Source organism: Callospermophilus lateralis, chromosome 1 (genome assembly GCF_048772815.1).
Source record: "Callospermophilus lateralis isolate mCalLat2 chromosome 1, mCalLat2.hap1, whole genome shotgun sequence".
Classification (NCBI taxonomy): Eukaryota; Metazoa; Chordata; class Mammalia; order Rodentia; family Sciuridae; genus Callospermophilus; species Callospermophilus lateralis.
The window spans coordinates 12124871-12139614 of NC_135305.1; the positions used below are offsets into that span (position 1 = coordinate 12124871).

Consider the following 14744-nt stretch of genomic DNA (forward strand, 5'->3'; position numbering starts at 1 on the left):
AGTTCGCTTTGTTTTTCTCATCTGTCTCTACTAACTTACTGTGGGTGTCCAGGCCTTGATCAGCCGTTTTCAGCATTAGTGATCAATCTTACTCCATCCCTGCCCACTGCACGTTTTTGTAGCCAACTTATTCCTCTATTGTACTCATTTTTGTTTTTCTGGACTTCCGACCTAAGCTCAAATCATGTTTTTGGCAAAGTTTCCTGTGTGGTAATTTTCGTATCCTCGTGTGCTCAGAAGTCTTACGTAGTTGAAATGTTTATGTATTTGTGGGTCATTTGTCTTCCTCTGTGGGATCCTTTAAGGTTTTTTCTTTTCATGTGGAGTTCACAAGTTTCCTGTAACTGGCGGGATGCTTTCTCGCTTCCCCTGCTCTGCATTCAGTCAGTGACTTGGTTCTGTTTGCAGTCTAAGGAAATGCTCCTCATTTTGTACTGGTTTCTTCTTGTTTCTCTCTGTTCTTTCTGTTTGAAATTCCTGCCAGCTAGATGCTGGATCTTCTGATCTGGACTTCTTAACTCTTTTCAGATAATCATCTTTTTTTTTTTTTTTTTTTTTTTACATGACAGCAGAGTATAATTTGAAATGTTATACATGCATTGAGTAAGTACAGCTTGTTTCAATTAGGATCCCAATACTGTGGTTGAACATGAACTGATCGTGTATTTGTATGTGAAGATAGGAAAGACATGCCTGATTCATTCTACTGTCTTTCCTATTACCAGCCATCCTCCCTTCCCTTCATTCCCCTTTCTCTAGTCCAGTGAGCTTCTAATCTCCCCTCCCTTGTTGTGGGCTAGCATCCACATATCAGAGAGAACATTCTGCCTTTGGTTTTGGGGGACTGGCTTATTTTACTTAGCATGATAATCTCCAGTTCCATCTGTTTACTGACAAATGCCATAATTTCATTCTTCTTTATGGCTGAGTAATATTCCATTGTTTATATATACCATATTTTCTTTCTGATAATCGTCTTTTTGGCCTATAGAACTGCTCTCTGAAGATTCACTTTACTCAACTTTCTGCAAAGTTGACAGATATGCCAAAACATATCTTCTTCCCCTGTGTTAAAACTGAGATTATTGATTTGGTAATAAATTTTTATCATAATTAGTAACTTTTTATACCAGCCTGTCACTTTTTTTATAACATATCTTCTTAAAATTCACCAATGATAAACCATCTTCAGAGCCTCCTTTTCCTGGATCACTGTTTCCTTGGAAGTTGATTTTCTCTGTCATTAGTTTGGTGCTTCTGTTTCATGCTTTTAGTTGTCAACACCTGTTTGAGGATTATTTCCTATTTAAGTTTTGAATAGAATTGAAAGTCTAGATTGAACATCATCGATTTTTGCAGTGCATTTTCTCAGCGCAAATGATCGTCCTGGTCATTTCATGTACTTGATCTTCTCTTTCACACACATGCAGCTCCAGATTCTTCTGTTCTCAAGAATCTCTGATCCATCGGATTCCATTCACTTTATATGCTCTATCTGTACCCCACTGTGAGAAAGAGAAAACCCCATTGAAACTTTTTAAACCATCCAGTTATTGTTTAGCTCCCCCTGTATGTATGCATGGCTACAGCAGTCCACAGACCCGTGTCTCCGAGGGTGTCCCCTGGCTCAGCACTGAACCTCAGATAGTGCTCTCTTGTCTAGATGAAATTCTAGGGACTTGGGGTCTGAGTCTTAGCTTTGCAGGTTCAGTATTTCTCATCTTGTCATGTTGGCTAGTGGAGAGATTCTGATGCTCATTCATTGATTTAGACCACAATAGCCCACCTTTTCACTGAATTCATTTATTAAAAAAATTAATTGCATGAAATTTATAAATACAAGTCCTCATAAGATTAAAACATTTTTCATTTAATTTTGTATACATAAAGTACTAATTTTTTAAAAAATTATTTTTTATAATTATCAAATTAAGGATAGACTGTCTAGGTGTTGCTTGAGAAAAATAAATGTCAAAGAACCCAAATATTCTGTTTGGCCTAGCTAATGACTTCTACTGTCATTAGGCATGTGGACATGAGAAGCAAGATTATAGTCATAGGATATTTGGTCAGCCTGGAATCAGAGCAAGAAGAACTAGTTGATGATTTTAATGGCTAGTGTTTCAAGGAGAAAGAGTGTCGTCTCCAAGTTGTAGGGTGATACCTTTATCTTCTGGAAAGGATCTGCTGTGAGGACCATGGTTCTGCCATCAGTTGGAGCTCTGCCAGCCACAGAAAGAACAGCACAAACACTGAATATGTTGTCGACTGACCTCTGTTTTTTTGATGTTTTCTAAAAGCTGCCTTCTTCCAATTGGCATAGCTCTACCTAACACTATGCCAGAACCAGCTCTGGGATCTTAAGCTTACCGAGGTCACTCTATCCCTGATAATCCCACTAAGTGTCCAGGTCTCCATCTCCCACTTTGGGCTTATGGGTATCTTGAGCTCCTAAAAGGATGGGTGACCCATCAAAAGTAAACCCATGGTGCTAAGCAAAACCCCCTAGCATGTGTCACTACTGTTGGGCAGGCAATGATGGGGTGCAGTTCTAGGTGTTCAAGTCCTTGTGGGTCAGGTAGCAAAGGGGCTCACTGGAGTTAAGGCCAGTGAACTCTCCTGCTGCACCATTTGAGATAGTAATGATTCTTTGCTAGCACTAAGAGTTTGGCTTTCTGTAGACTTTATCTGGAGAAAGGGTACAAAGTTTATAAAGAAGACTCCTTATAAGAATAGAAATATGATTTCCCATTAATTTTGTACTAAAATAAATAAACATGAACTTCAATCTGGAATATTTAAGGTAGAGTGTGCAGTAAGCATCTCAGGATTTCCTTTGCAATGTTCCTTTAGAGAACTTGTGCTCTAAATTTGTGCAGAGCAGAATTCATGCCAAGTCGTTCTGTCCTCCTTCTAACACATCTCCACACCCAGGGAGGTGAGGTCTGCCCACTCTGTTCTCCTAACTCTCCTGCAGGACCTACAGTATCAGTATGAGCAAAGGCCACAGGTCTCCAGTCCTGCTGTGCTCAGGCGCTGCTCGGAAGCCTTGTGCAGGGCCTTCCTCTAATCCAGAGTGGTGTGTCTTTTGCAGTTGTGAAGATGACCTCTCCGAGGACAGAGACGAGCTCCTGCATGGGATTTCAGAGCTGGACATCAGCAACTCCGATTGCTTCCCATCCCAGCTGCTAGTGCACGGGGCCTTAGCCTTTCCCCTGGGGTTAGATTCCTACCATGGCTGTGTGATAGCAGCTGCCCGCTATGGCCGGGGCCGGGTGGTTGTGACTGGCCATAAGGTGTTATTCACAGTGGGGAAACTGGGCCCCTTTCTGCTCAATGCTGTCCGCTGGCTGGATGGGGGCCGCAGAGGCAAGATCGTGGTGCAGACAGAGCTGAGAACGCTGAGCGGCCTGCTTGCAGTGGGGGGCATAGACACCAGCATTGAGCCCAATCTCACCAGTGATGCGAGTGTCTATTGCTTTGAGCCTGTGAGTGAAGTGGGGGTCAAGGAGCTGCAGGAGTTTGTAGCAGAGGGCGGCGGGCTATTTGTTGGAGCCCAAGCCTGGTGGTGGGCCTTCAAGAACCCAGGGGTGTCCCCTTTGGCTCGATTCCCTGGAAACCTCCTCCTCAATCCCTTTGGCATCAGCATCACAAGCCAAAGCCTCAATCCAGGGCCCTTCCGTACCCCTAAAGCAGGGATAAGGACCTATCACTTCCGTTCCACCCTGGCTGAGTTCCAGGTTATAATGGGCAGAAAGAGAGGGAATGTGGAGAAGGGCTGGTTGGCCAAGCTGGGCCCAGACGGTGCAGCCTTCCTCCAGATCCCTGCAGAAGAGATCCCTGCCTACATGTCCGTGCACCGACTCCTGAGGAAGCTGCTCAGTCGCTATCGGCTCCCCGTAGCCACCCGAGAGAACCCCGTTATCAATGACTGCTGCAGGGGGGCCATGCTTTCCCTGGCCACTGGTCTGGCCCACTCTGGAAGCGACCTCTCTCTGTTAGTCCCGGAAATTGAAGACATGTACAGCAGCCCCTATCTGCGCCCTTCCGAGTCTCCCATCACCGTGGAGGTCAACTGTACCAATCCAGGTATGGAGTATGGAATGAGCGTGGGAGCATCTTGGGAACTGCTGGGATTGAAGCATGTGATTGCAGCACCTCATTTTGGGGGTCTGACTTCTGCAGATGATGGTCTCTATCCTTTGCCATTGACTTTGAGAAGACAGGGGCTGAAGCTTGCAGTGCTGTTTGGAAGAGATGGGTCAGGGTAGCACAGAAAGGAAAGGCTGGGCAGAGCTCTTGAAGGATCTATGGAGTGCCAGGTCCGGTAGAGTCATGGAGTAGGGATAAAGTATACCCTTCTGTGCTTTTGGCAGGCACCCGATACTGCTGGATGAGCACCGGGCTCTACATACCTGGAAGGCAAATCATTGAAGTCTCATTGCCGGAATCTGCTGCCTCTGCAGATCTGAAGGTGAGGCCACACCCTGCCCACCACATAACATGCAACCAAGACTCTTGCCTTCACTGCTGGTATTGTATTTGGTCCTCATAAAACCCTACTGGCAATACAAGTCACGTATCTATGCCCACATTATAAGGATAAGCCAGTTGCACTGCAGACAACGTATAGACTGAAACATTTCAGAGCTCAGGACTCAAAACTAGCCAACTGCTGGTTCTTAAGTATTGTCCTTTTGACTTGTGTCAGAGAGGGAGGAATAGAGGCATCAAACGGAAGTTAACCTACCCCTCCACAGGGATTGAATAAATCTCAGTTCACTTTCTATGCCCATATATTTCTCTGGTTGTAGCACAAGCTCCTTCTCACCCTGGCTTCTTCCCCATAACACCAAAGGTGGTAATCTTGATTGCTGGAGTCCATGGTCTGCTTTTTCACTTCCACATGCAGATACCCCATCTTGCTTTACCTCCCCAGACGGCCATTGGCTGGTGGAGCCTAGTCTATGCCCTACCTATCCTGGCACTTGTTTAGCATAAACCAGGGAAACAATCCCATGATCACCAGGTACAGGAGTCATTTCACCTTCCCAGGAAGGGGGGCCTTGGAGAGAGAGGCAGGACTGAACCAACCCTCCACTTCATCAGCGGGATCCCACTGAAAAACATAGGGTCCCCTCCACTCATCAGTGCCAGGTCCACCACTGCAGAATCTGCAACCTAGGACCCTTATCTTAAAAGACACTAAGGGACCATTTGTGGAGTCAGCGCTCCTTGGAATTTACCTTACTGGTTACACCTGCTGCTCCTTATGTTAATGATTCTGCACAACCCACTGCAGAGATATTGGAATCCCTCTCGAGAACAATTCACCCATAATTAGTCATATGACCTGTGGAGAGCTGTGATTTCATGGGCTCTCTGACACAACTCATTGATGGTACATGGGGTCGTGGCCCTATGACCCTCCTGAGCCTCCACCTCCTGCACTCTCTCCTTTCACCCACCCTTGCCCTGTGGTGACTGTGTTGGGGGGATTTCTCTGCTTCAGATCCAGATTGGCTGCCACACGGATGACCTGACCAGGGCCAGCAAGCTGTTCCGAGGTCCCCTGGTGATTAACCGGTGCTGCTTGGACAAACCCACAAAGTCAATCACCTGCCTCTGGGGTGGCCTCCTCTATATCATTGTGCCTCAGAGCAGCAAACTGGGTTCTGTGCCCATCACCGTTAAGGGAGCCGTGCATGCTCCCTACTACAAGCTGGGTGAGTGGAAGCTGTGGGGTGCATCCCGAGGGAGGTGGAGGACTGGGACGAGGAGGGGCTTGAGGGCTGTTTGATGTAGGAGAGAGAGACACAGCCTGGTGGGAAGGAGGGTGGCCTCCTTAAATTCTTCTCCGGGGCCAGGAGATAAACACCACACCATATCCATGGGGACTTCACAGGATAAAGAGGAGGGATGTATTGCTCATGGTCTTGTCGTTCCCCTCCTGGGGTCTGAGTTGATGCTTTGACTTAAGGTATTTGGGAAAGCATGTTCCAAGCCCCGCTGGCCTCTCTTCTAGGGGAGACATCCCAGGAGGAGTGGAAGAGGCGTATCCAGGAGAATCCAGGTCCCTGGGGAGAGCTGGCCACGGACAACATTATCCTGACAGTGCCAACTGCAAATCTGCGTGCTCTGGAGAACCCTGAGCCACTGCTCCGCCTCTGGGATGAGGTGATGCAGGCGGTGGCACGACTGGGAGCCGAACCCTTCCCCTTACGACTGCCTCAGAGGATTGTCGCTGACGTGCAGATCTCAGTTGGTGGGTGCCCTGATCCCTCTGCACACAGACACAAAGTGCCTTTCTTTCCATAGCCATGCAGCAGGCAGCCAGGAGGGTACACATGCTTTGCTAGCAAGACATGTAGACATACTTCCTGCTATTTAAATAGATAGGGAAAAGGTTATGTAAGAAATAAATAGCCATGTCCATCAGCATGTCAAGAGATGTCATCAGAGATATCAAGGGATGCTACCTGATCCTTCACAAGTGTCCAAATGGAGACATCAAGAAGTGGGTAGAGACAGCAGAGGACCTTGAATTAGCTCAGAGTCACTGAGAGACACTGAATGAAGACTCCTTTGCCTATGGGTGACGGAGCCCAGAAAATGGAACAGGGAATGTCTAGACCTCAAAGAACCAAAGAAATTTCTCTAGACCCTTGTTTTCTTGGGATGAATAAATCACCAGTGTAAAGTAGTGTCAATGTGATAATGGGAGGAGAAACCACCTTCAACAAATTCTGAATTATAAAAAAAAAAAAAAAAATGAGACACATGGATAAGGCATCCTCATAAAAACAAAAAACTGCAATGGTGGCACAAATGGCTCCCTACAACCCACGCCCCCTCCTGAGGCCCTGCAAGTCAGAGTGCAATGAGAGCATTCGCACAGAGGCCTTGAGAAGGAGAGCCTGGAGAGTTTGGGCTTGGTTTGCCCTCCTGAGTGGTAGGGTGCAGGAGGTAGCCTGGGGCTACTGATTCTTGTGGAAGTTTCACCAGGTGGATAGGAGGACCCTAACCCTTCCTCTCCCCTCCTGTATTTCCCAGGCTGGATGCATGCTGGGTACCCCATCATGTGCCATCTGGAGTCCGTGCAGGAGCTCATCAATGAGAAGCTCATCAGAACCAAGGGGCTGTGGGGCCCCGTGCACGAGCTGGGCCGCAACCAGCAGCGGCAGGAGTGGGAGTTCCCACCGCACACCACCGAGGCCACCTGCAACCTGTGGTGTGTTTATGTGCATGAAACAGTCCTGGGCATTCCTCGAGGCCGTGCCAATATTGCCCTGTGGCCCCCAGTTCGGGAGAAGCGTGTCCGAATCTACCTGGGCAAGGGACCCAATGTGAAAAACTGGAATGCGTGGACCGCACTGGAGACGTATTTACAGGTACTGGACAGGAGGTGGGGGAGGGCAATGGGAGGGAGACCCTAGCTGTGAGGACCAACAAGGCCAAGTGTTAGGTGATCTTCTAGCCACCCAGGAGACCCCCACTGCATCTGTCTCCCACACTCAGCCGAGGGAGATGCAGACAAGACCAAATGTAAAAGTCCTATTGGGTGAGGCCTCTCGGACCTCACTTTGCATGACCCTAGAGTGGACTTAGTAGCCTCAGCTGCACCCCAAGAGAGGTGAGAAATCTTAAAACCCTTGGAGGCAAACACAGTACTATAAAAATATACTCTCTTTCTCTCTGGTCTTAAAGGCAGACAGACCTTCAATTGAAGCCAAACTTTCTACCAAACAGTTAGCACCAAACCACCCCATTCACGTACTACTCCAGGTTATGATCTGTCTTCCCCTCATTGAGTGTACCCTCTCCTCATTATGACCTGGCTGTGCCTCAGACCCCACCTCAATAGGCAATCCACGCGGCATCCTCACTGCCCCAGGCACAGAGATCGGCTTTGCCTCTGAATGCTCCATGCCCTAGACCGCTGCCCCCAGTGCCTGGATCAGTTCCTGGCTCACAGTGGGGTGTGGCATCGCCTTGGGTCAGGCCAGGCCTGCTCTATTCTGGTTCTTCCACCTGCTCAAGTTCCTCTCTGCTCGTTCTCACTGCCAGGGCAATGGTGTGAAATCATCAGGGAGGCTCTATTTTCACTTTATTGTTAGGTGCAGGAGCAAACGTTCCTCGTCCATGAAGTAACGTTAAGTCAGTCTAGGGAACTTCCCAAGGGCCTGTGTGCCCAAAAACTCTGAAATCCTGGCTAGCATGGACTCTAGGCATGGCCTTGGGACGGCTGCCTATTTCTAAAACTATGACTTCTTAGTTCTGGCTGACTAGACTACGTGTGGTCTCCCACTTCTACCTGAGTCACTCCCCCTGCCCCCAAAGGCCATTTGGGTAGCCCTTGTGAGCTGACATAGACCTCTGATTATTGAGGATTGCGGCATAGGGGTGGGAGTTTCCCAATTGCTGGAGTTTCACCTTGTAACTAGGAAAGATAACAAGGATGGGTCCACTTGGGTCGGTTTTAAGACCCTGCGTAACTCGCATCATTATTTCCGTGATCTTGTGAGTTAGATGAATAATGATATTGGTAGAAAATATCAATTTTAATTATTGCAGCAATCACCACAGCCATGTCTGCCTGCTGTCTGCCCCAAGGCCCTTCTTAAGATCAGAAAGTGGGAGAACAGGACATGAGGGCAGTGTGCAGAACAGGAGGGAAGGCCAAGGGTGGACATGAAGCCCATGCTCAGGGAGTTAAGCACATTACACTTGTGTCGTTTGCGGGGCCCTCTTTTTTGTGGGTTAGACGTCTCACCTGGTTTCCTCTTTCTCTTTCTAGCTCCAGGAAGCCTTTGGCTGGGAGCCATTCATCCGTCTCTTCACAGAGTACAGGAACCAGACCAACCTGCCCACAGACAATGTCGACAAAATGAATCTGTGGGTCAAGATGTTCTCCCACCAAGTGCAGAAGAACCTGGCTCCGTTCTTTGAGGCCTGGGCCTGGCCCATCCAGAAGGAAGTGGCTACCAGCCTGGCCTATCTGCCTGAATGGAAGGAAAATATTATGAAATTATACCTCCTCACACAGATGTAAGGAGTGCCCATCGAGGTGGCAGGTAGAGAGGTTTGGGGAGGTAGGCAGAGGTGGGGGTTCAGTCCTCTACCTCTGTCTGCTAGGGTTCTGGCCTTGTCCTCTTAGCTCACTGCCGTATCTCATTACTGACTTCTGTCTCTAGGAAGTGGGTTAAGAACACAACAAAAGTGAAGTCAGAATGTCTCGGGAACAAGGCCTCCTGTCCATGATCCTGCTCCTCTGCTCTCAGTTGTCAGATTCCCTCCTGACTGCTATCAGCCCGGTCCTGAGAGCTTGGGCACCAGTTTCTAGACCGGCCCTTGGAATATGGCCATAGCCCATCAATAGTGGCTCTTACTTTGACATCCTGCAGACTCTCTCTGGGCTTTTATTTTTTATTAGTTGTTCTAAAAATCTGGTGATAGAAGGTTACTGCACAAATCCACCATGACAGCTAGACAGCTCTCTGACGACTCATGTATTTTGTGTCCTGCATAGTTGTCAAAGCACTTTAAACGCAGTCTGGTATAGCAGGAAGAGCCAGAGCTAGGGTTTGCTCTTGGGAAAGTCATTTGACCCTGCATTCCCATTTCCTTGTGTATGAAATGGGGATAAAAGTCCCTGCCTCACAGGGTTGTCATGAAGATTTGCAGTGATAATTGTGAAGCCTTGTAATCTATATAATGCATGCCATTTAAGGGACTTGTGTGCAGAATAGTGAGTTCACTGCTTCCCATTCTCTGCCCATAGCTTAGTGGTTACAATCATCATTCCAACTAGTAGACTCCTTGTGTTCAAATTCTAGATCTTCCATCTATTGTTCCTGGCAGTTTTCTTACCTTCTCTGTGACTCAGTTTCCTCCCATAAAATGGGACCTAGTTCACAGAATTATTGTGAGGATTCAGTTTTCCCTGACTCTAAAAGTCATTAGAAAAGTACCTGGCAGCTAGTAGGTTTAGAGAGAACGTCAATTGCCATTGTTATTATATAATTAGCTCACTGATTATTTTATAATTATTTTAGGAATAGACTTCAGTTTAGATGAAGTTTGGTAAATACAGTCATAATTTTTAACAGATGCATAAAAATATAAAAATTATAGTATTAATGACATATCCTGCATGGTTGCAATATATGCATGTAGTGTGCATTTAAATGAGGTGAACGTATCTGTTGCCTCAAATGTCTATCATTCCTTCATGGTGAAAACATTCAAAATCCTTTCCTTTGGCATTTTAAGATATTCGGTATGTAATTATTACCTATTCTATCTTATCCTATGTTTTATACACCAGCCTCTGAAAGGCTTGTGGTACATTGATTTATGAATCCCAAAGAAGGACTCTCAATTCACAATGGTGTCTTTTAAAACTACTAACAGTGTAGACTTTTTACTCAGTTCTATTTTTCAGGAAAAGAAAGGAACCAAAGGAATTTTAAAAAGGAGTCAAATCCCCTTTTTGATTAAATCAAAAGTGAGTCTTAAAAACAAAACAATTCCATAATGCTGTTTGTCCTTAGCAAACAGTAGGCATCAGCCTCCAGTGGAGTTCGTATGTCCCCAGTGGCACTAACTAGACAGTCATTGTGGAGTTACCTACCACACATGCCTACAAAACATCACTTTGGAACAAGACAACTAGATAGAGCTCATCCAGCTTCTTTAAGTAGCACACGTTCATAGAGTCTCCTGTTTACTTCTAGTTTTGTTCAGAACTTCCCATTTTTTATAGCTTTCCGGTCTCCAAGGCCGATGTGCATATCCAGACAGTTTCCTTTATTTAGCTCACATTTATTTTAATGGACCCTTCCATTTACTTAGTTGGTAAATGGGTGGCTGTGTAGAAAATAAGATTTGACCTACACCCTGCTTTCCTCTGGATTTCATTCCACTTCTCCCTCCTAGAATTACTTCCCCTTATTCCATGAATATCCATGGTCCAAATCCTTCAAACACAGATGCTGAATATTGATTCTACATTTTAAATAACTGCTGTCAACTGTAAGGTGTTGACTGTGTGCCAGGTACTGTACTACTAGTTCTTTTTTACAGAGTGTTTCACTTAATCCTCACCATAATTTTATGAGATGGAAACTATTATCACTACCATCTGATGAAAGAGAGAACTGAATATTATGGAGATTCAGTAAATTATCTAAAGCTATATTGCTAACAAGTGGTAGAACTGGGATTTGAACCCAGGCATTCTGATTACAGAATGGGGGGTTCATAACTACAGTGCTGAATGGCCAAATGAGTGAGTAATAAAGAAGCCAAGCAGCCAACAGAGGGAGTTCTGTCCCTACTTACGAGAGCTTTGGCTCCTGTACTCCTCATCTAATTTCATTAGAACAAAGGTTCCTTTGTTGATCCCCAATGCCAGCACAAAGGAAGGACTTAAGGTAGCCTCCTCCCGAGGCACTTTCCAGGTGGCTGGGTGAGTGCTGTGGACCCAGCAAGTCTTTTAGGTTCAAAGTTTTTCAAGTCTCAGTCACTGTCCCCTGGGTCCCCGGAGAGCAGACTCTAGTTTATTGGATTTTGAGTGATGGGCTAGTTTGATAACGAGCCTTACTCCCAAAAGTCTCCCACACTGCATATTCTCAGTGAGAAAATTAGATGCCCAATCTTTTAGGATAAAATTGTATCTGTCCTTGCCCTCTTTAAGTTTAGCGGTAAAGCCCCGGGGATCTTTTAAAAATACAGAGTTATCCATGTTACTCCCCTGTCTGAAGCCTCCAATGGGACTTGCAACTTAAGATGATGGACTGAACATGTCAGTTTACCTCCCCTCCTTCCCCAGGCCCCACTGAAATTGAAGTCAAGAGATGGGAAGAGAACCGGCACATCTCGGCAAAGACAAAGGCATTTGGTGATATGTGAAGATGATCTCAGCACCTTTCTGGAAGAGAAAAAGTGGAAGCAGCTTGATGAGAGCGAAGGTACCTTTCAGACAGAATAGAAGCTGATCTGAGCAACATGACCCCAAAGAGACTCGAGCATCAAAGGAGTCCATCAACTAAAGAACTGTACCCGCTGTATAACTGACCCCCATCCCCCCATCCCCCACCCCCGTGCACAGAACACAGGCGCCTGCTGTCAGTGCCAGTTAAAGATTCCTTGTTGTTGTTGTTGTCATTGTTGTTTGTATAAAGAAATTGAATAAACTGCCTGAGGAGAGGTAAGAGTCGGTGCTCCAAATAAAATTGCTCTTTTTGTGGAAACAAGTGCCCCCCCCAACCCCCTGCCAGCCTAAATCAGCTAATTTTCTTCGGAAAGTTGAGACCGCTACCCAAGAGCCCAGGGCTTCCATGCAGAGAAGCAGCCGGAGAAACAGACCTGTCCACATGACAGCAGAGGAAACCCACCGACGCCTACCAAAGTCAGTAGTTAATATTGATTCTGGGATGTGAACTTTTAGCTAGGAAATCCCACACACAGAGGGCAGGAGGCAAGAGCAGGGACGAAACATAAGAAAACTAACCATGTAGAATTAGGGGTGTTGAACGTACTATGAACTCCAGAGGGAAAGAATAACTGAAAATTCACACCCTATCTTCAGAGAGATTAGAGGTGCATTTGTAAAATGGTAACGGGACACTGCAAAGAAAGGGAAAGCTGTGGATAACAAAAGCCCCTTGAAAGCAAAATAAAACTGAAAAGTCCTCCGTGGACAGGCTGGAAAGTGAAGTTGAGGGTCTCCCCAGATGTAGAGCAAAAAGAAAGAGAAAATATGAAGGAAGGAGAGACCTAGACAATCAATATCAACCACTAGCCATTCCTAGAAGGGAGAACATAGAGAAAGAATTGAACAGTAGATGAACAGGTTGAGGAACCCCAGTTCTACCTACACCTAGACAGCCTTCCAGAATTTTGGATTCTTAAGAAATGTGTCCAAGGAGAAAAAAACTAAAATTAGTTCAACTAAAATCGGATGAGAAATAGACTGACAGCAGAGTTTTCATCAGGGACCCTGAATGCAAGAAGTCATGGGAACAATGTTTTCACACAACTTCTAGAAAACCTTGGTTTTGGGAATTCCGTAGAAGGCAGGCGGTCAAGAAGAACAGCAACATGAAGACATGTTCTGGCATGCAAGTTTCAAAGTCTACCTTCTTTTACCCTCACTGAGGAAGTACCTTGAGGAAGTTTCCCAGAAAAAAATGATGAAACCCAGGAAAGAAGATGAAATAGGATCCATATGGACCTCACCCCAAGATGTCTCACTCTAGAGTGATGTTCATCTGGAAGGATGTCTCACTCCAGAGTGATGGTCACCTGGAAGGACATCTCTCTGAGTGACAGTTGTCCAGCAGACCCTTTTTGGATGAGAGAGCATAGTCTTCGGCTCTATGGAGAATGTGCATTCAGGGCCATAGGTAGTATCATTGAGAAGCTGGAATGTTTGAGAAGAAACACAGTCTTTAGTCAACAAAAAAGAAAGTTGAATAGAAAATGTCAAGAAATTCCAGTCCAATTATGAAGCAAAATAAAATGGGGCATGATTTTGGTTACTCAGAGTGTGGAGGAAGACTTGAGTTGACATTGACGGTAGGTATGTCTCCTTTCCAGTGATCCAGGCACCATGACATTAGGGGTGTGGTGAAAAGACATCCTGGCTGCTACTTGGCTCTCAATATAAAGTATTTTCGTACCCCAAATCTTGGAGATGCCATTTATTGTCTCCAGTGTTCTGATCAACTAACTGACAAAGTAAAAATGGCTGAAGTGTTTTTATTCAGAACTAAAGCTAAATGTAATGCTGACAAATTAGGGTAAAAGAAACCAGAAAGAGGTCGAGAATTAGCTGAGGCAAGAAAAGTAGAAAGGACGTTTAGGGCTACTTATATGTTCAAAGTGGGGGTTAAAAAGATAAGGTATTCAATTAATAAAACAAAAAAATAGACAATTAGTGCATTGATCAAAGCTATAAATTAAACCAACAAAAGTATTAAAAATAACATATCTATCAAATATTTGGAGAAGTATGGGCAAAGGAAAAGTACAGAGAGTGTAAGCTAAATCCTTATCTTTTGTAATGGGTAATTATCAAAGATTGTCTAAAGTTAATCAAGAAATTATTGTTCAAACATTATTTAAAGTAGAAAGTTAGTTACCAGAAGATCCAAAAAATATTGTTAAAAGTATCTAGGGAACTGGACTAGGGTTTAAGGGGTCGGGTGGGAAACTGTGATTTTCATTTTAAGTCCTTCTGTACTATTTAATTTTTTACCTTGTGCATGTATTACTTTGAAACATTTTTAATAAAGTCAAATAAAAATCCTTCTGTGGCTTCACATTGGCTAAGATACAATCAATCAAACCAAACCCTTAACATAGCTTACAAGGCCCTCAACCATATGGATCCCCCGATATCTTCAGGCTCATCGTCACATGTCCCCATTACTCTGCAGTTCTAACCACACAAATATATGCCAACAATTCAAGCACACTTCGCTTTCCCTTGTTTCTACAGGTGGTCCACAGAAAGCAAGCCTTCTGCTGGCCTCACCATGCCTAGTGATTAAGCTTGCTGTCCAGCAGGTTTGCAATATTTATTAAATGAAAGAATGCTCAAGGAGGCATTGGATGAAGATTGCCAGCTAGTGTTCTTTTCAAGGCTGTGAAGTCCACCCCTATTCTGGGAAATACTTCAAGAAGAACCACTAGGGCTGGAACCTTTTCTGCACTCTTATTCACTTGACAGCTTTAAC

General features: G+C 45.3%; 1 protein-coding gene across 3 annotated transcripts in view; it reads left to right on the forward strand.

The window, feature by feature from the left end:
* Nucleotides 1–14313, forward strand: part of Tcaf1 (TRPM8 channel associated factor 1) — a 29577-nt gene extending 15264 nt beyond the window's left edge. For 2 of the 3 annotated variants that reach the window (XM_076832373.2, XM_076832363.2), the window contains exons 3-9: nucleotides 3095–4089; nucleotides 4377–4474; nucleotides 5513–5726; nucleotides 6026–6265; nucleotides 7054–7391; nucleotides 8798–9048; nucleotides 11834–14313. In XM_076832373.2, coding sequence (XP_076688488.1) covers nucleotides 3095–4089; nucleotides 4377–4474; nucleotides 5513–5726; nucleotides 6026–6265; nucleotides 7054–7391; nucleotides 8798–9048; nucleotides 11834–11843 — 2146 coding nt within the window. In that variant the 3' untranslated portion in view covers nucleotides 11844–14313. Of the gene's footprint in view, nucleotides 1–3094; nucleotides 4090–4376; nucleotides 4475–5512; nucleotides 5727–6025; nucleotides 6266–7053; nucleotides 7392–8797; nucleotides 9075–11833 lie in introns of all 3 variants that reach the window. The other variant, XM_076832383.2, reaches the window with a different exon arrangement.
* Nucleotides 14314–14744: the final 431 nt, after the last annotated feature.